Here is a 20,863-nt window from a genome sequence, read left to right as displayed (position 1 = left end):
GTGCATTTAGCTGTGTAAAGCATTAGAGGTAAGAGGTTGTAAGGGTGGCTCAGCCAACAAAATGTTAGGAATTAGTGCATCTACTCCAAGTAGTATAACCATTTCTAAACGGAGACTTCTGTTTACTGTTTACTTCTCCCAGCATGTTGGACGATGTGTATTGCTGGGAAAAATGACTCCAGCATGGAGGATTGTTGATAAGTTTTGCTGAGGTCACCATAAACGATGAAAGATTTATCATTTATGATAAAGTGGGGTAGATCGGTATTGCAAAAACAAGTGGGTTTATGACTGCCACCACGCAGCTGCTACAACTAATCCAGGTTGTACACAAATGCAACTAATTCAGTGTCTTTCACAAGAAAGCTTCCCGACATGAGTTTGTGAGGGTTCATGTGGATGAAAACTTTTCTGAAGCCGATCCCATAGGATATTTGAAACGGCACACTGTTCGACTGACTTACACTTCAGATGTTCCTTTACGAGGCTTGGAGTTCTTGATTTACTTTTGATGGCTTGAGGAGAACCTTAAATATGGTGGGAAGAGATTTGGATATGGTATATCCATCTGCCGTCTCCTTTTGTGTGTTCACAGAAAGCCACAATCCAACCTTTGAAGTGGGGACAGACTATGAGGTGGTTCGACCTGTCAGACTTCATGCAGTCAGGAAAAGAAGCACAGAGGTAGATCTTCCTACTTCAATTTCATGTAGATTGATTATTTCATATACTTTTACAAGTTCTGAGTGTGGCTTTGAGAATGAAAAAAAACTAAACAGAAAGCATAATTTTCATTTCTCTATCCCCTTCAGTACGTCAGACCAGAGACGATTAAATATGCAATGACTGTTGGAGGAAGAGACATTCATTTACAACTTGAGAAAAATAAGTATGTTCTCACTTCCCTGGCGTGGGAGTGTAAATCTTGTGTGTGTGTGTGTGTGTGTGTGTGTTTGTAATACCTTGTGGGGACCATTTTCCTGACACATACTACATTAGATTTAGGACTAAGGTGTGACTTGCGTTTTGGTTAGGGTTATTTATGTAAAGACTGGGTTAGGATAAGGGTAAGGTTTAGGCTGTAGAAATGAATGGAAGTCAATGGAACGTCCCCCACAACAATAGCCACGCAAACATGTGTATGTCTGTCTGTGTTTAAAATAAGAAAAAAAACACCCACACAGTGGTATAAGTTTTTCTTCATAACTTCCTCGTCATGAACATCACATCTCTTCAGAATCAAGGTTGAATTTCCTTATATAGAACAAAGATGATGCATATGATTTCATTTTTCTCATCAGTGAGTTACTAACCCGAGACTACTCAGAAACCTACTACCAAGAAGATGGAACTCGGGTCACCACGAGACCACATGATGTCGTAAGTTTTTTTGAACGAGTTTGAATTTTGTGTGCATAATTTTAGGTGTATAGGTATTTGGAAAATTAAAGTTAAAAAAAATTGCTATTGATGATTTACATTCATCCCTGTTAATATTCTGTCTTGGTCAGGATCACTGTTACTACCATGGAAAGATTGTGAATGACAGCGAGTCATCTGCTAGCATCAGTACATGTGAGGGACTCAGGTAAGCGCCTCGCATATCTGTTCATCATGTTATGCGTGTGAAATGCTGATTTAGTGTAGATAAAGTGGAATGGTTTCAGTTGAACAGCTACACTATTGCATGTTAAATTTTATAGCTTGTATAAAGCCTTGGACACACAATGGAATTAGAATGAAATTAGTTTCATTCTAGGAAATGAGTGTTATCTCGAAAGATGAAACAGTAAAGTAGGAGTTTATGCTTTGGAAAGACCGATTTACTTTTTTTACTTGTTTTGTTCATTCAAAATTTATTTCAAAATTTCAAAGGTCATTAATTCCTTTCTAATTAATCGGTGGATTTGGGTTTGCAAATAAAACAAAATGGTTGAGAATATTGTTATTAACATTATGTTAATACAGTCACATATTTCTTAAGAAAATCCAAACGCAGCAAAATTCTGCCTATTTTAAGTAAAGATTATATTTTCAAAATTAAGCTAGCTTGACCTGACTAAGCTATCTTGAATGCTATATACACACAAACTAATTCATGGCATGGGACAATTTGAAAAGGAATTTTTTTCTATCCCAGTCAGAAAATTGTCATTTTGTGCCGAATTAGAAAATAGTTGGACACAAAACCTAAAGATGCTAACATAGTTATCCTGGTTAACCATCTTCTTGCTTCCATTTGCTTGGTGGTGAACTGCAGTGAGTGTTTTACTGATACCTGCTCTCAAAAGAGGATACCTTCTGGGTTTAGGGGTTACTTCAGGACGTCTGAACAGCGGTACCTGATTGAGCCTCTATCTGGTGGCGACGAGGGTGAGCACGCTGTGACGACCGTAAACGACAGGAACTTGTCACCTGCAGTGTGTGGTGTTACAAACACTTCCTGGGAGGACGACATGGAACCTCCAACAAGCCGGAGCCGCTCCAGATCTGGGGTTGGTACATGTTTGTGCCTTGGTCTCGCTGTCGGAGGTTAAATGTGACTTTGGGTGGCAGGGATACAGTCAGAAAACGTTATAGAAATGACTACGGTGATGTAAAGCTCTATGGGGAAACTGAAATGTTTTTGACTCGTTTCAGGGTCTTCCTGTTCTACTGCAGCAGAAATACATCGAACTCGTTCTTGTAGCTGATAATCGAGCGGTAAGAATTTCAATAATTCTATTTCATTGTGATATTACACATCTCATAGGTTATTTGAAAATGATTCAACCATTCACTCACAATACTTGGTGTACTACATACACACATATATATATATATATACACACACATACATATGAAAAAGTACATGCAGTTAACATGCATAAATGTATTTATATTTAATGTATCATTAGCAAAAAAAACCAAAAAACTACACTATAAGTAATTTGTACCTCTCCTTTTGTTTGTACCTCAAGTTTGCCAGTTTAAATTTTCTCAAACTAAAATGAAAGAGTTTCAAACTTATCTGCTGACTCTGCAAAATGGCTTCACTAATTCTGTTTCCTGTACAGAATTAGGATTGTGGACTTCATATCAGGAGGTTTTTTTTTTATCTCATATAAAAGAGCTTAACAATTCTTCCTTCACTGTTTTAAATAGCAGCTCTGTTAATTAGCGTCATCATTCAGTGTTTCCTGTCAGGCAGAGTACTGAAACAGTTTTTAAAGTCACATACAGTCTTAACTTGTTGGTCTAAACTACGGCTGCCTCTCATAATGTGAATCAGCTGTTGGGAAACGGGATGTAACTTTTTTTTTATACAACCAAATATTGTTTCAGTATGCAAAGATGAACAAAGATCAGACCAAGCTGAGACAGAGGATATTTGAAATCGTCAACTTTGTCAACATGGTGAGTCACTGCTGCTGCTGCTGCTGCCTTTCCTGGGCAAATTCCACAACAAATCATTTTATGGCTCAGCAGACAGCTTACGTCATCCAGGTTGCTGCTTTTAATAATTTGTCTTTCGTTATATTGGAAAACCTCTGTAGGGCTTTGAATGGGAAACTGAATAGTTCACTTTGTTGTTATGATGACCTGCAGGCATACAAACCCCTGAAGACGTTTATTGGTCTGGTGGGTCTGGAGGTCTGGTCTAATACCGACCTGATCTCTGTGACCAACCCCGCTAACGCCAACCTGGAGGCTTTCAAGAACTGGAGAAACTCCGAGCTGGCGAAACGGATAAAACACGACAACGCACACCTCATCAGGTCTGACTAACCTCTGAGTACAAGTCATTCTGTTTCTAGTCATCTTGAATGGAGTAACATCCCTTTCCAACTGTGCATGTGTTGTGCAACAGAAAGGATGTTGCATGAAGACAGGTGTATTATCAGATCAGAATGACCAAGATGTTCAGTTACTTCAGTAACTCTTGTATTTTATAGATTCACTACGCAAACATGAGCTGCGATTTTGCAACAATTTTGCCGGAAACCCACCTCACCCTAATGCAAAAACTTTTAAACCAAAAAATGTGAATTATTTCAAAATTGGTGTGTTTCCAATAAGTGGATTTATATTCATAATTCCACTTTGGTCAATGGTAGGTCAATGGAAATGCAGCAATAGTTTTTTAGCTTTTATTTCTGTTCATTTTGATGGTTGAAATTTTATGTTTATGGCCATGTTGAAGTCTACATAGTGCTGGGCGATACAGCTACAAAAAATGCATCACGATACAAGTCTTTCATATCAGTTGATATTGATAATTATTGATTTGTTGTTTGTTTTTTTCTTTTTCTTTCAATGTCTGAAATATTACCAAACTGGTGACATATCCACAGTTTCCTCTCCAGCTCTTCTACTCATTTTCTGCCTTCACTCCAAGCCGTTGTTTATTTTAAAGCAGTTATGACGCACAGTGGTGAAACCTGAAACTGCTGCTGCTCTAACAGGTTGTTGCTAGGTAACCAAACAGCGAATCAGCTGATGCAACCAACCTTCCTTAGCTGGCTAAAGCCTTTCCTCTGCCTACATCCCCCAGAATGCTGCTCGGCTCTGAATCAGAGTTCAGTGAAACTATTGAACAGTCTATTGAACGCATTTTCTATTGACACTGATTACGCGTATATCGCGTCATTGCCTGGCATTCATGCAGGAATGAATGCAAAAAAAACAAAACAACTTAAAATCATCTGAGATACTACTTTTTGGGTTTTCATTAGCTATAAATAATAATCATCAAAACTAATATAAATAAAAAATATTGACTTAAATCCATGCATTGTTAATACCTGTTACACCTGAGGCAGGGAACGCAGTTAATGAAATAAATGACTTTTAAATTATATTCTAGTTTATTAAGATGCCTTTAGAAAATCCCAATCTGAACAGATCTGAATGTTCTAGATGTTTTTAGTTTCCAAACGACTCTTGTGCAACATGTTTCATCACTATGCCAAGATCTGCTGCAAAACAGCAGCGGTGTCATAATCTGAGCTCCTATGTTCACATCAGAGAATTTCTGAAAAAAAACATTGAAGGCATGTCCAAGAAAAAAAAAACAGAATCATCATAACACATCTATTTCTGTGCAGTTATGTTAAAGAGATATGGATAAACCATGCAATAATATGAAACTGTAAACCAGCTGGCAGCCAAACAATGAGCATGAAATTTCATAACCAATTTGTACATTGGTGAAACCGGTAAGTATGTCTATGTACAAATGAGTACAGGAAGTAAAATGCACAGAATTATAATAATCATATTTCCTGTAGCTTTGTAGATGTTACATTTATTCAAATGAAGAAGATGGAATGCAACCGTGATGAAAAGCCTCAATGTGTCTTTCAGCGGGATCGACTTTGAAGGAGCCACTGTGGGTCTGGCTTACATCGGGACTCTGTGCACTGACCACTCGGTCGGGGTCGTACAGGTGAGCTGGAGCTAACTGCTCCTGGAACGGTTTAAGGGACACAACTCCAGGTCTGCCCTACGGATCATTTGGATCCAAATTGTTTCCAGATTATTGAGACTGTGCTGCTGTGACGGTTGGAAAAGAATGGAATATCATGACTGGAAAAATGTGGTATTTTGATATAAAAATGCTTGCCAACCCAGTAATATGAATTCTCAAATACTTCACTTCAGTCCTGACTAGATAATTTAATTGATGATTTGATTTGAAACCAAACTGCAGTAGTTTGGTTAATATTTCAGCAAAATCTTCACATGCGGATACAAGAACCTAACTTGTCACAGATGTTTCCTGGGGCTTGCTTTTTTTTTCCTAACATTAGTGACTGAAAATTTCAACATGACCACCAGGATTGTCATGGGAAAAAAAAAATCTCTAAAATTGCCAATTAGATGTGTTTAGAGTCAAAACACAGCCTACTTGTTTTGTACCTTAGCAAATGTATATTTTCTTGATCTTGTGTTTCCTTTTTCTTGGGGCCATTTTTTCCAAAATGGCCGCCACAGATTTGATGGAGAACAAATGTTTGCATTAAATCTGCAGTAGTTATTGCCAGATTGTCAGAAATTTAGGTTCTCTAACCACTAATTTGCTAAAAAAAATATATTTATTATGTTAATACTATACTGCTACTCGCATAAAAAAAATAAAAAAAATAAAAAAAAAATCAGGGGAAGCTAATGCTAACCATTAAGGCGACTGTCACATCTTCATCTCCTTGTAAAGTCTTCAGTTTCAGTTTTGGCACATATTTCCTTAAAGTTTTATGAATAAGATTACTGATTACTGTTGTCAAAAACATGCGAGTCATAACGTTCACACAAGTCATAAAAATGGGTAACATTTTATCTCAAAAATGGCAGCCATCTTAAAAAATTGCCATCATTCTAAAATGGCTAAATGGAAATGTGAAGAACATACGACCTGAGGGTGAGCATACTAATTTTTATACTTATGTACACACTTGAAAGATTTTTACAGTAATGCGGGGAGTACTACTGGTAGATACATTTCTGTTGTCCTATACAGTACATGATACCCTATTCACCGTCTCCTGAGTGTTACTAAGAGAATATTAACATTTTCAAGTGGAATCCGATCAAGAAGCTGTAGAGGGAGCAAAAGATTAGGACGATGTCAATGAGGCCTTCCAACCTCAAAGTCTTGGTGGTTCTTCATTGAAGTTAGACTGCAGGTTCTGGGCTCAGCTGCGCCTCTATTCGTCTTTAGGATCACAACAACCGAGCCATTGCAGTGGGAGCGACTCTGGCCCACGAGATGGGCCACAACCTGGGCATGAGTCACGACGACTCCAGTGCCTGCTCCTGTTCTGGGGACAGCTGCATCATGGCCGCAGCTCTCAGGTAAGAAACGGTGGCTAGCTGCCTCAAAGGGCGTGTTTGTTAAAGTAGGTCAGCCACCGATGCTGTCAAAGATCGCCTTGTTTACGTACTGTGCGTGTGTGTGTGTGTGCGCGCGTGCGTGGGTGTTGTGAGAGAAAGATAAGCAGCAGAATGGAGAACACAGGATTTGCTGCTGATGTGTAAACTATAATATAACTGGAGTTTGGAACTTTTCCTTTCCTGATTTGGCGACAGGACTGCAAAGAAAAGGTCAGAGTGCTGCAGCTTTAACAGGCTAACACTGCAGCACCAATTTAAAGTAGATGTGACTTTATACACATCTACTAACGTCACAGTAGATGCTATGTCTTGGCTGTGTAGCACTTGGGGAGACAAGTGTCAGACCAGAAGTATATTGCCGTTTTAATATCTTACGGCACATTATAATTACTAATGAAATAATCAGTAATGTAAAAGTAAATTAGTAATAACTGAGCCAAACTTTGATAAGAGACGTTTAACATTATACATCATCATGAAGCTGTGGGACCAAGAGACCAGGAGAGCAGGCCTAACTGCCACTGGATCCTGAATATTTTGACAGATGAAGCAGAAAGCTGTAAGGACATGTCTCCATGTCTCTGTAGCTCAGAACTGGGATTCCTCAGGGATAAGTGCTAAGCTCTTTGTTTTGTAAAACCCTGTGCACAACTGTAAAGCCAAATTAAGTATTTTTATATTTTAATTATCAAACATTTTTAATAATTTCTGGGGGGGGGTGGGTTTTTTTTTTTTTTTTTTTTTTCTTATTTAAACCAAGTTCTAATTTTTTCCAGGCAATCTTGAGGTCTGTTGCTAACTGTGGTGTCTTATTTGGGAGCTAAAAAAAAAAAAAACTTTGTTTGTTCTTGGCAGCTATAATATTCCACGCACGTTCAGTACCTGCAGCTACACCAACTATGAGAGGTACCTGACAACCCGCAACCCCAGCTGCATGTTCAACAAACCAGACTTCACCAGCATCGTGGCTCCAGGAGTCTGTGGGAACGGATTTTTGGAAAAGGGAGAGCAGTGCGACTGTGGCTCTGTGGAGGTACATAAAAACAGCACTTTATCTAAAATAAAAAAAAATTTAAATGGCCTTACTTAAAACTGCTATGCTGCTTTTCACAATAAAAAGGACATTTCAGATTTTAGTTTAGTCATAATTTCCTTGAAAGGTTGATTTCCAAATAAGTCGATGCAAGTTTAAAAAATAGATTTCAATTTCATTACTGAACTTTTTTTTGAATGCATTAAGAAATATACTCAAATCCAAAACCTCTGCCAGCAGACACCTGTCTGAACCAAACTAAAATATTTTAATGCAAATTAAATACAAATTCATTCAAAGACAGAAAACTAACCCTCTGTTTAACATAGAGACGACTCAGTCATTTAAAAAAATATATATATATCAGATGCATTCATTGCGTAAGACAACAGTCCAGGATATGAAGCTTAGAAATGATCTGTAGCCTGAACCTGCAGAAAATTCTTGGAAGAAAACCTGCTGAATGGAGCAGCAGCAGTACAGACCTCAGTTCAAATGAAAATATGTTGCGAGACATGAACACTCTGCACATTCAGGGCTCAGACAAGCTATACAAAAACTGCACTTTTAATTGAAACAAGGGGTTGACTACACAAATAAAATATTTAATTGAAAATTAGGAGCTGCAGTCCCCAATGATTGACAGATTAAAGAAAAAACCTGGTGACAGAAAAATGACCAATTCCATTGTTTAGTTAATCATGGGGGGTTTTTTTAAGGAAAAAGTCTTAAATTTAATGTATGTATTCCACGTGTATGTCAAAAACAGATTGAAATTTGTTTATAGATTTGACGCAGTGGCACAGATTTGTCTCCATTCGGCATTTAAAACCAACGTTTGGGGCTTTTATCAATCTAACAGAAGTTCCTGTCATCGTCGAAGTTTCGTGATCTGGAATCTTCCTGACAAACCAAGACATGTTTCTGTTTTAAAGCCATTACCAAGCGGGTGATTCTAGGAAACAACCAGCAGCACTCAGCTGGGCATCCAACTCTCATACTGCTTGTTTTTTCCTCATCGCTGTTTGGTCTTTATTTCTTCTAATTAGCACTACTGACTAGACTCTTATTTATTGTTATATTTAACTTCTCAGTTCTCCCCTTCAGTTACTTTAAGGCTGCTGAAAGCCTTTGACAAGTCACGTTAAGGTTTCTTATAACGCCATGCAGTCGATTTCACAACGCAGAACATTCCTTTCAGAGTTCTGCTTGGACCTGTTGTCAGCTCTGGTGGAAATCACTGGCTGCACATGCAGCATACCTCAGAATTATGGCTGCGGTCGGTCGCCTGTTGGAGCAGCATGCAGAGCAGAAGCTAACACTGCTAACATGAAGCCAGGTTTTAAGCGACTGACTGGACAGAGAGATTTCAGCGAGATTTGTTTCCAGCATTACCTTTGTCCTGTACATGACTGGAGTGAAAAGATCAACTTCGCCACGATTGAACGTTCCCCTAATCGCTCACCATGATGCAACACCACAAAAAATAAGCTGCAAACTTTACAAAAATACAACATTGATTGATACAGGATGTGACGGGGTTTAATGCAAAGTTTCACATGTGAGAAATTCTCTGACGCTTCAAGTTAAACACGTTGCCGTTTACAGGAATGCACCAACCCGTGCTGCAACGCCACCACCTGCACCCTGAGCGCAGGTTCACAATGTGCTGAAGGCGAGTGCTGCGAGAACTGCAAGGTGAGTCGACATCATTCATCACCTCTCAGCCTAACAGCCCAGTGACGGCAAAGCTCCCGTGGACATCAGCAACACAATTGTTTGGCGCACTACCGCCCTCTTGTGGACTTTGAGTTATAACAAAAAAATTTTTATGAAAAAGTACTTTTCTTGGGGGGTGGATTTTGCTTTGTGTCACACTTAAATGTTTTAGATCACATGTCAAACTCAATCCGACTCGCCACAACCATGTATGTGGCCCTCAACCTTCCAGATAGCAGTTGTTTTATCAAATCAAGGCATTTTTATCTGTATAAACTGTCAAATGTAAGAAAAACTTTCAATATTTCATTTTAAGCATAATATGAGCGACAGCTATTTATTAATGTTTTAGCAGGTTATTGATGGACTTCACCAATAAATTCTGCCACAACTAACCTTTCGAAGACATTCAAGATCTGGATCTGGCTGAAAATAAGTTTTTGACGTTCCTGTTTTAGATCATAAAACAAATTCCAATATGAGACAAAGACAATCTGAGTAATGGAGACATTAAAAAAACTGTAGCCACAACTTTTTCAAATCTATATAGAAAAATTATTTCCCTGATTAGAAATGAGTCACGCACTGGAACCATCAGATCTGAAATACAGAAGGCATTTCAAGATGCTTTCTTTTAATTACTTGCTGCACCATTATTCTACATTTTGATAAGGCTTGCATCACAAAACATACAGCTCTGCATCCAGCAAACGCCTGGATGCTTTAAATCCACCGTCAGCACCAGAGACGTTCGCGTCATGTCTTGTGGTAACGGGATTTGCTCCACCCAGATCCAGCCTCGCTCTATCGAGTGCCGCAGGAAGAAGGACGACTGCGACCTGGCCGAGTACTGCGACGGGAAGAGCACCACCTGTCCCGAGGACGTGTTCGCTGTGAACGGGCTCCCATGCGATAAGGGTCTGGGCTACTGCTACAACGGTCAGTGTCCACAGAGGGCAGCGCAGTGCAAGAAGGTCTACGGCAACGGTAAGCGACTCGGCTTTCAGGTGACGTTCAAAAGTGAGACTAACAACAACGAGGTCAGCTGTGAAACGGTTTGATTCTCGTCTGTCCAGCTGCCAATGAGGCTCCTTCGTCCTGCTACAACTACAACACTAAAGGAAATAACTTTGGTCACTGCAAACGCTTCTCCAACACCGACTTTATTCCCTGCCAAAAACAGTGAGTCTCAGAACAGTCCTTATAATTACTATTATTATCCCCAACTCTAGTGATGCACCAAACAAACCAGCAGAAACTAACAGTCAACACAGCTGATGGCTCCGATCGGTGACTGACAGGCCTGAAACAACCTGCTGTTCAGTAAATACAACTAAACTGATCGTCGCCGATTGTGATCCGTATTCCCAATATGAAATAATTGGCTTTTATTAATCCTTTCCTAAAATGCAGGTCAACTAAAATCTCTATTTTTTAACAAATAAATGAATAAGTAGCTTTAAAGGATTGTTTGTTTATTTGAATCCCCATCAGTCACTACTGTAACAATGGCTGCTCTTCCAGGAATCCACATCATAAAACAAATATTGCAAAAACAGTCGCATAAATTCACAGTTCTACCACTTGATAACAAAATTAAGCTTAAAGGTGGCCTATTATACTACTAGAAAAAATAAACTCAAATTTTCTAGAATAACTAAGGAAATCCCAGAGCTCCAAACTTTGAATCTCTGAAATTTCCAGTTTTTTTTTTACAAAATTTCTGAAATTAATCTCAAAAAATTTTGTTTTTTTGGCAGAAATTTTCCCCAAATTTTTTCCATCTGCCATGGCCCCATTACAAAATCAAAATGAAACCTCAAAGGCATCTGAGAACTGGAGTCGATTACTAAGTCTGATTGGTGCATCTCTAATTGGTCGAGATATTTCCCATTCAGCTCCCTCAGGTGAAGTTCAGGGACAGACGTAAACATGAGCCTCTTGTTTTCTGTGCAGAGATGTTTTGTGTGGGAAGCTCTTCTGCCAGGGCGGCAATCCGAACCCAATCTACGGCCAAATGATCACATTTTCTACGGGCTGCAAGGCGATGTTCTTTACCGACTACACCAAAGACTACGGGCAGGTGGATGAAGGCACCATGTGTGGAGAGGGAAAGGTACTTGTTTTTCACTTTTTCCAAGTTTTTAGATTTATCACCCTGTGTTCGCAGCAGCTTCAAAGTGTGTCTGTGTGTTTCAAGGTGTGCAGCCAGAACCAGTGCATGGATCTCGAGAGTGCGTACAGAAACACAAACTGCTCGGCAAAATGCCCCGGCAACGCTGTGAGTACACGCCAGCATGACAGCTTTCCTAAACGCTAACTGTGTCTAGATTGGAGTGATAAACATTCTGCAAATGGCACCAGCTGTTCATCTGGAGCCGTCACTTTCTGTCTTCTCAGATGTCCAATTTAGAGCAACTCCACAACATTTTCTGTTAAGTGCTTTAAAAAAATCACTAATAAAGCTTGACATGTCAATTTTAAAGAATAAAGTAAGGTTTACTTCTCTTAATAATAGTAAATGGTAAGAGTAGGGACGCAACAATCCACTTTTTTCACTTCCGATACCGATATCTGAGGTTTAGTACCGATCCAAAAACAGATTAATTGATTAAAAATGTCTTTTTTAACACAAACATAAAGGTATTAAATACAAATGTGCAATTAGGAGCAGAACAGCCAATGTAAAGAATAAAGAATAAAGAAACTGAAACGGACAAAAACAAACTGCAATAAATAGTTTGTTTTTGTGCAATTAGGAATTAGAAAGTGCAAATAAGAGTTCTAAACATAATGTAAAATAAATACTAAAGCCTGATGTCACTCAGAGCATGGAGCATAGAGTTAGACTGAATAGATCTGCCCTTATGGATAAGGCAGATTGTCACCGATACCCCCATCTGGATTTTATTTCAATCTGATAGTGTGTGTGTGTTCAGGGTCCAATGTGTGTGTTCAGGGTCCAGTCTGTGTGTTCAGGGTCCAGTCTGTGTGTTCTCTTCAGGTGTGCAATCACAGGAGTGAGTGTCAGTGCCTGCCCGGCTGGTTGCCTCCTAACTGCGGAGCAAAGGATGATGCTTTCAGTTCTCTGTCCACTGGTACGAACCGTCTCCAGATGTTCATCAGCACAAATCCTGGATTCAGATAAACTCATGTCTGATTCATTCCTGCAGGAGCAATCATCGCCATCTCCCTGGCTGTCATTCTGGTGATCCTCGGCCTGGTTTTTGGGGTTGTGGGGTTCATGTGTAGGAAGAAACATAGACCAACCCTGCCAGTGTAAGCGACATTCACCCCACAGATGGTTTTATTGTTCCTGTTCGTCATGATGATGACCGAATTCCTTCCCAACAGTTCACAGACGCAGAGAAAAGCTCCAGCAGTAAGCAGCTCTGCACCTCATGTCAACCAGGAATACACCATCAGTCAGCCCAGGCCACTCAGACAGGTAACGGCACGGCATCGTGACGCAGGACTGTACATCAGCTGCTCAATATACTTAGAACTATATGGCTCAACTTTTAGGCACCGAAGCCCAAAGGAGCTCCGCCTCCTCCACCTCCAGCAGGGAACCGACCCAAACCACCGAGCCAGAACTACATCGCTGCACGCCAGGTAAACACTTCCTCTGGGACAGCTGCCATGGTGTATTAAGGCCATTGCAGATAGAAAATAAAAGTAGTAAAAAAAAAAATCAAAGAATCAGACGTTTTTTGAAATGTTCATTTTCTGAATTTTTTTTAGAAAAAAAAAATGGAGGAATTTCTAAGTTTGAAAAGTCAAAAATTTGCAGAGCTCAAATTTTGAGATCAAAATTAAACTTGGAAAATGACAAAATTTCGAAAAATTTTCAAAAGCTCCTGAGATCAATCTAAAAATTTCAGAATTTTTGGTTGAAATTTGGCTCTTTTTTAAAATCTACAATGGCCGTATTACGCCACCGTAACAGACTTTGGCCGATCGTACAGTGGATCAGTCGCTCCGCCCACGTAGAAGTATACCTCAGGTAGAGCGAACCTCCAGTAAACAAACAGTTATAATAGTTGAGATAGTGAAGCTCACTGCTACCTGAGACATTTTTGCCTTATCAAACACTAAGGCAAAGATGGCAGACATTAACATTTAAAAAATAAAATAAATAGAACGAGCTATACATTAGGGTTATTTGCGGAAAACTACAGAGAAATTAATGTCAAAGCCCAAGGGTCTAGTAAAGGATTACAGATATGGTGAATGTGAAGGAACGTTCTGGGTCGACCCAGACACAATTGATCACGTATGTTTTACAAAGAAACTTTACGTTTGTAGCCACAGCACACAATCGAGCTTTATGCATTAATCTTCGACTTAACCATTCAACATTAAAGATGAAATTCTAACAAAAAAAAGAGGGTGATTTATATGCAGTTACCTTCATACAGACGAACACGTGGAAGTTATGCCGTCGATCAGTACGGTTGTATTCAGTTGCTCATGGTCGGCCGCAGACTCCATTTGGGTTTTAGAAATCGAATAAAATATTCCGTGTTCTAAATTCTCTAGATAAAGCGTGACGTAATTGCATATCCCCCAATGACTAACGTTTAACAATTTTTCCGAATTATTTTTTCACCAAATCTTGATTAATCTTGATTCAACTTCGACGGAGGTTCAGTTCCTCCAGGTGTTTGACTTCAGAACAAATTGCGGCCGCCGATTGGTTAGTTGCTGACAAACCCACTGGATTGATTGACAGGTGGTGTCATGTTAAAAAGAGGGAGATTAAAAAAAAAACTAAGACGTCAATTATAGATGTAATGTTTCACCAGTAACAACCGAAAAAGTGGTGAAAATCAACACTGACCACTAGAGGGCAGCACAAACAGACATAAACACAACACTGGTTCTTTTTAACAGCCCAGCTCCAGTTATAGCTAGCAGGTGGTGTAAATCTCACATTTCTTGCTTTTTTTCCCCCCTCCCTGTCTGTGCTGTCATTAATCTGGCAACAAGTAACACATTCCAAATAAATAAATAAATAAACAATCAGCTAACCCCAAAGGAAACAAATCTAGCTAAAGTGTAAATTGAGAGAACTGGTAGTTGCTGAGGATGATGGCTCTTTAAAAATTACTATTTTATTCATTAACTGAGATGGAAATCATCTAAACTAACCCAGCCCTATGTAAGTAATGATTTAAACCCGTGTAAAATAATTTGTTAACATTTTTTAGTTCATTGTCACCAAACCTCAATACTGCTAGACTTGTAGAATCAATAAATCACTTAAATAATAACTGCCAGACAACATGACACAACATAAAACAGACTCAGAGTTGGAAAAATAAAGCCAGATATAATGCCCATGTAACAGTGACCCAGCAGTGGCAACTATAGGGGTCTGCCGCCCAACCCCCAGGGAATCATGTTCAGTTTATACAAAGGCATAAAGGGTCATTTTCTTCAATCAAGACATAAATATAAATATATGTTTATATATTTATATTTGTTTGTTTATCCCAGGCTCTGAGACCCGTACCTCCCCCAAAGGTCTGATGTGCAGCCTGGTGCCAAGTGTTGGTGAACACTGACACCTTCCCTCTGGTCTTCAACTAGAGGCAGCTGGCCGGCCACAGGGACAGAGTCCTGTTTGCATCAACCTCAACAGGAAGTACAAACTGAACTTGTGTGGCACCCTACTATGGATTTCACAGGGATTCACTTCTGTTTTCTTATGGCACATTTGTGTACTGTACATTAAATTGACCCTGACTGTAATTAATGTATATTATTTTCTAACATTGTTGGGGCAGAGCTGCTTTTAGCTGCAGTGTTCGTTTCTCTGTGACTCCTGTGGAACCAGCCCGTTTGAAAGTGGCGCGTTGGACTGCAGTTACTGCATGTTTGCATTTCATGTTCCATATCAAGCCATGTCTTTGTTCATAAGAAACTGTGAAATATGTTTTTATATTTATATTTTATTTACATTGTCAATGTAATGTGCAAGCAGCGTCGTTGTAAAATAATTTTTTAGCTCGTGTTTACATCAGAGTTGACAAATCATCAAATGTCTGCTGGTGGTTTAACTTCATTTCCAGGAAATAAATCATAATGTTGGCAGACTGAACTCAGAATACCCAATGAATGTTGTAAATTTGTAATTATTTGACTTTTGTTTCATAATCAAATTGTGTTAAAATAGCAAAAATGATGACACAAGCAGCATTTCAGATGAATGTAATTGTTAAAACTCAACAAATAGAATGAAAAACAAACCGCCATGTGCTTTTTATGTTGTAGTCTTGTGCTCCATAGGAGGTCATAACCCTGGTGGGGTGAACTAAAGAAGAGTGGGGCTCAGAATACAGAATTTTCAGCACTAAAATCTAAATAGATAGGAAAACTCCTTTCAAGAAAACCATTTAACATGTAACAGACGTTTTTTCTCTTGTCGACTTTCCCCAAGAATAACTCTAAAGGAAATGGAAATATTGAAAAACTATACAGCTAGACCAAGGAAAATCGGAGCGCTAACACAAAAATTTGAGAGAGCATGGAGAATATATGAACGTTAGCAGAAGAGATTAATTCCTGCTTTCAAATTAAAAATTTACAGTAAAATACCCCCTCCTCCCGCACACACACACACACACTGTGTGTGGATGTCTGGGAAATCAAATAGGGTTTTTTTGTTTTGTTACTTGCATTCTGGCTTTTCATCCAAATGAAAACTTTAATACCACTAAAGACAATTATTTCTAAAAATCCAAGCAAAGTGGACATTTGAGAAAACTGTGTGAATACGGAAACAGATTTAGCGCCACTCATTAGTCTGCCACAAATAATCCAACAATCAACGTATTTCCTTTGACATGATTCCCAATAGACATGGTCTTGTAGTTTATTATTAACTTCATATTCTAATACAATTTAAAAGTAGTTCAAGCAATTTACCCGTGTAAAATAATTTTCTGTATTAATGTTTCTTTGCTTAATTTCTAACAAAGTAATGACTGTTTAGAGGAAATCTGATTGGCTGTTATAGGTTTAAGATTTCTGCTATACTGCCCCCTATGGGTTTGGCATGCTTCAAACAACGTGAGGGGGAGGTTTTTGCAGATTCGTGTGGATGAAAACTTTACTGAAACCAATCTATGGATGGACACATTAGATGAGGGAGAATGAATGCGATGCTACAACGGAGAGGAAAAACGGCTGTGATAACATCACCAGTCAGTCAAATCAATGTTTAGAATTAGTTTTATTCCCCCCCCCCAAAGATACATGTACATAAACAAATTAATGGCCTTGCATGACGTATACAATACTGTTCTTGACCCTCTATTACAGCTAACATAAGATTTGACTTTTTTTTTTTTCAAACATTCTTAAAGATATGTTTAAGATCTGACAGGAGTCAGTACACTGTATGGCTCATCCTGGAAAGCCTTAAAAACAATTTCCAACATCACAGATGAATGTAAACAAAAAAAACAAAAAAATAACTTCATTTCCTGGGAGAAGTCCAGAAATCTAATGAGCCGCACTGCAAAAGATAACATGTTCAACAAATAACTCAAGTTCGAAGTCTTGTGTGACTACAAGCTTCCTCGCATACACAGGAGTCCTACACACTTTATGTGTAGAAGAAGAAAGAATAAATAAAAACACTTTCTACATCCATTTCAGTTTTCTAACTGAAATAAAAAACATTCCCTGTAAATTTATGGCAAGTTTTTCTAATTTTTTTTTTTTTTTTTAATTATGAAACCTGCAAATACCAGAGACTGGCAGGAGGGTAGGAAGAACACAAGGAAGTGAAGACAGGAAGGAAAGACAAAGGGAAAGAATGCAAAAGAAGAACAAGGAAGAAAAGAAACAGGCCCAGAATGGTGTAAGGTAACAAGGAGTAAAAAACAAACAAACAAACAAAAAAAATAGAGCTAGAAGGGTTGAAGAAAATAATGTGAAAAACAAGGAAACAATGAAAGACAAGGTTAGGCTTAGCAAGAACAAATGAATGACAAGACAGCAAGGAAGGAAGAGTTCAATGACAAACAGTATGAGGGAGAGAAACAGGAAATAGAAGGAAAGGCAAGGAAGTGAAAAGGGAAGGACGCAAAAAAGAAAGGCGTAAGGGAGGTCAAAGGTCGGATATGGAGACACCAGGATGGATGGAGAAAAAGCTAGGTAGGAAACAAAAAGGACAGAAGGAATAAAGAATGGAAGGAAACTAGGAACGAAGGACACCATGAGGGACAGAAGGATAGACGGATGTTTGGATAAAGTTTTCTTTTTCCGTACTTGTTCTGACCAAATTCCAAAAAAAAAAAAAAAAAAAAAAAAAAAAAAGAAGACTGTGTGGAAACCCTGCTGATGCTGCCACTTGTTTTTGTACTCGTTTTAAAAAAAAAAGTAATAAATTCACAGGACAATACCAAATCTTAAAGCTTATATGCACCTACCTTGTTAAAAAAAAACAAACAATGCAGTTACAGCCAGGTGTGTCGGAGCACCAGTTTCTTTAGCAAAAAACGGTTTTTAAAGGGCTGGGAGTGACTGAACAGATGAGTACCTCAAGAGAGTTAGATCACCGAGAAAAAGGGAAAACACACACACACACAGGGTGTCTCAGCAGGTGTCGATGGCCCCGCCGACTTAGAGGGGACGGAGAGTCTTTAAAAATACTACATCTCTGAGTCAGCCGTGCTTGAGATGAGGAAAGTACGGTTAGGCCTTGAGTGCGGAGGCGCTCCCTTTTATAGCACCGTCCCCGCTGAGCACAGTGACTCAATCCATTGTGTCTGGGTACGGCGCCGTCAAAGCCGTTTGGCGTTTCCAATCTTGCTCTTCTTGTGCCGTGTTCATGGCTATGAGCTAAAAGGAATCGGCAACCTGTATAATCAACATGAGAACAGTGAAACAAAAGCAGAGCACGCCCCAGTTCTGTTTTTAGAGTCTTCAAATGGAACTTCGAGAGTCAAACTGCGGCGACGCCGTCAAACATATTTCCAAACGAAGCAGTCCTGGGGGAGAACGGAGTTTGCCAGTGTCCACAGCTTCCGGAAATACTCCATAAATATGTCCCTTTTGTGTGAGAAAATAAAACTATTGTCCTTTTTTCTTCTTACAGAAGCTGGTTGTCTTAAACCAGGGGTGTCCAAAGTCGGTCCTGGAGGGCTGGCATCCTTCATGTTTTAGTTCTCTCCCTGGTGGTAGTAACACTCTTTTCAGCTTGTCAATGTTCTCCTTAGGTCTCTAATGAGCCATCATTTGATCCAGGTGCGTTAAACCAGGGAGAGAACTAACACATGCAGGATGCCGGCCCTCCAGGACCGACTTTGGAGCCCCCTGTCTTAAACCGTCTCTTGATATTCAATCCCGATCAAACAGTAGCTGCGTCTCCATTGACCAAGTTATTGCGCAGTTTGATGTTTTGAAAATAAATTCGCTTAATGGAAGCATAGCAATTTTGTAAAAAAAAAAAAAAAAAGAAAAAAAGAAAAAGTTTTTCTATCAAAAGTTTTAGTGCTAGGATGACGGGTTATGTTTTTTGGCCGAATTGAAAATTGGTTTATTTTACAAAACTCAAATTTAAGCACATTTTCTGCATCATAAGTCACGTCATTGACAACCGGACATTGCAGACCACAAAGAAGAAGACAGCAGGAAGCAGTTGGAAGATCGTGACACGTTTCTAAATTACTTATGTTAATTAATTTACTCATGTGGCATTTTAATTGTTTCTTATTTAATAAAAACACCACAATTGTGAAATTGCAGAACATCGACAAAGTTTTGCGCGCATTGCTAACGGAAATGCAGCTAGGTGTGACCAGAGCAGGAAGCATGTTGTATGAGAACCAGTGTCCACAGCTTCCAGCATTGATGCCGTTTTATTTTACCGACACATCCTTCATATAAACATCATCCCTGAACAACACCTGAACCTGTTCATATGGATACAAACAGGAAACCATCATTTCAGTCTCAGAGTATTAAACGATCATTTACATTAAAATTACATTCAAATGACAGACTTTCAATGCCGTATTCAAATTCTGTGGTCAGTTTCTGAAGCATCAAGCCTTCTGATCGTCACAGACTCCCAATTTCTCCTAAAGAACCATTGGATACATATTTTTTTCCCCACCCGACCTCCTTATTGCAGTCTTTAGTTATAGTAGGAGCAGGTGTGATGTTAAGAGTAATATTACTAATATTTTAAAATGATGTGGAGTTGTTGTACAGGGTTAAAGATTTAAAACATCTAGCATTAGTGATTAGTTCAATAGAGTCTTCTCACTAGACAGCTTGAAAGCCCAAAATGTGTACCGTTCAGTCTTCCTGTTATCTGCTTCAAATAATGCTCTCTCTCATTCTCCTCCAGCCTGAATGAAGAACAGACTCGTCTCTAACTAAAACTGTCTCCTTTAAGACAGCTTCTGAAAACCTTGAGTGTTTTCATAGCTGATCAACCAAAGTCACAACATTTGTTGCCTTTTCATCGATTCGCTTTCACACTGCACCTTACCAAACCATCTAAACCTTTCAATAAGCTTTTTACTCCCTTGCCTGTGGTGTTGCTGCACCAAGAGCCTCTGAAACGATACAAAAATCTCTAAAGAACACACTGAGCGCGACTTCCTTCTTCACAAAATGTAAACAAAATAAAAGTGGTGTCAGATTGTAGCATTTGTAGGATTTCTCTTTTGTCTTTGGCAAAAGACCACGAGCCTTTTCTCCGCCTCGCGTGTTTGTTTTGGTTGTATTTTCCCAGATAGCCCTGCATTTTATTTTCTATTTTTGGAGCAGTCTCCTGTCCACTTAACATTCACATATGCATTTGAACCGCACCAGAGTTCACTCAAACCAAACTGAGATTGAGGTCTGTAAGAGGACCAGAGTTCGCTTTTCTGATCTACATCCAAGTTCGATTACGCGTCCACACCTCCCCAAACGAACTGGACTTTCTAAAAGAAACAAGTTGGAGTTTGATTAAAGAAGATTAAACTGGGCTGGTGTGAACTTTGTAACGACTTCCACTTTAAATAATAACGTTACAACAACCTGGTGAGCATGGTGCATTCACTGATTGGATTAAAGATCAGAATTTTTGAATTTCTGACTGCTCAATAACTAGACAGGGAAGATCAAGTTGACCATCAGTCAAGTGAATCACAACAGGTAAACACCGTCTGTATGGACCGGAACCGGAGTCCAGAGAGGCTGTTCAGGACAGTATTTGTACTTTTCCCT

At 39.1% G+C, this 20,863-nt stretch overlaps 1 protein-coding gene and 1 long non-coding RNA gene across 2 annotated transcripts in view; one reads left to right on the top strand and one right to left on the bottom strand.

The window, feature by feature from the left end:
- The window catches only part of LOC106965288 (uncharacterized), a 40,238-nt gene extending 25,170 nt beyond the window's left edge, over window positions 1–15,068 (bottom strand). The window contains exon 1 of the long non-coding RNA XR_001428601.1: window positions 14,037–15,068. This is a non-coding gene — a long non-coding RNA (uncharacterized LOC106965288). The remainder of the gene's footprint in view (window positions 1–14,036) is intronic.
- On the top strand, window positions 520–15,883 carry LOC106965284 (zinc metalloproteinase-disintegrin-like brevilysin H2a). Its single transcript, XM_015061287.1, has 21 exons — window positions 520–684; window positions 813–889; window positions 1,302–1,380; window positions 1,512–1,588; window positions 2,312–2,495; window positions 2,641–2,703; window positions 3,325–3,396; window positions 3,589–3,758; window positions 5,347–5,428; window positions 6,701–6,834; window positions 7,729–7,906; window positions 9,515–9,604; window positions 10,417–10,612; window positions 10,702–10,807; window positions 11,582–11,741; window positions 11,826–11,906; window positions 12,630–12,723; window positions 12,799–12,904; window positions 12,980–13,073; window positions 13,151–13,240; window positions 15,128–15,883. Exons 1-21 carry the CDS (start codon window positions 535–537, stop codon window positions 15,158–15,160), a joined length of 2,316 nt encoding a protein of 771 aa, XP_014916773.1. The 5' UTR covers window positions 520–534; the 3' UTR covers window positions 15,161–15,883.
- Window positions 15,884–20,863: the final 4,980 nt, after the last annotated feature.

This window comes from Poecilia latipinna, unplaced genomic scaffold (assembly GCF_001443285.1).
Source record: "Poecilia latipinna isolate Pla-1442-1.1 unplaced genomic scaffold, P_latipinna-1.0 Scaffold1797, whole genome shotgun sequence".
NCBI lineage: Eukaryota > Metazoa > Chordata > Actinopteri > Cyprinodontiformes > Poeciliidae > Poecilia > Poecilia latipinna.
Note: the sequence above shows the minus strand (reverse complement) of the source record. Positions and strands in the feature narration are given on the sequence as shown.